Consider the following 457-nt stretch of genomic DNA (forward strand, 5'->3'; position numbering starts at 1 on the left):
CTTCAGGCTCCCCTCAGAGTCCCCTCAATGTCCCCTCAGTGTCCCCACAGGCTCCCTCCAGTGTCCCCTCAATGTCCCCTCAATGTCCCCACAATGTCCCCTCAGGCTCCCCCCAATGTCCTCTCAGAGTCCCCTCAATGTTCCCTCAATATCCCCTCAGTGCCACCTCAGTCCCTGTCCCCGCTCTGTCCCCTCAGTGTCCCCTCAGGGTCCCCATCCCCTCCCAGGCCCCGCTCTGTCCCTGTCCCCAGAGTGTCCCCGACGCCCCCCTGCTCTGTCCCTGTCGCTTTCCTCGCCCTGTCCCGCTGTCCCCTCACTCTGTCCCCGTGTCCCCGCACTTTGCTGGTGCTGCTCACCCTGAGCTGTCCCCTCAGTGTCCCCTCCGTGTCCCCAGGCGCCATGTCCTCAACGTCACAGAAGCACCGGGACACCCTGGGCTGTCCGTGTGTCCCCTGAG

At 65.0% G+C, this 457-nt stretch overlaps 1 protein-coding gene across 1 annotated transcript in view; it reads left to right on the forward strand.

Annotated features, from left to right (window-relative positions):
• Positions 1–399: 399 nt before the first annotated feature.
• Positions 400–457, forward strand: part of BANF1 (barrier to autointegration factor 1) — a gene marked incomplete at its 3' end in the record, with an annotated part of 2486 nt that continues 2428 nt past the window's right edge. Inside the window, exon 1 of the mRNA XM_005431393.2 lies at positions 400–442. Coding sequence (XP_005431450.2) covers positions 400–442 — 43 coding nt within the window. The remainder of the gene's footprint in view (positions 443–457) is intronic.

Source organism: Geospiza fortis, unplaced genomic scaffold, assembly GCF_000277835.1.
Source record: "Geospiza fortis unplaced genomic scaffold, GeoFor_1.0 scaffold1397, whole genome shotgun sequence".
NCBI lineage: Eukaryota > Metazoa > Chordata > Aves > Passeriformes > Thraupidae > Geospiza > Geospiza fortis.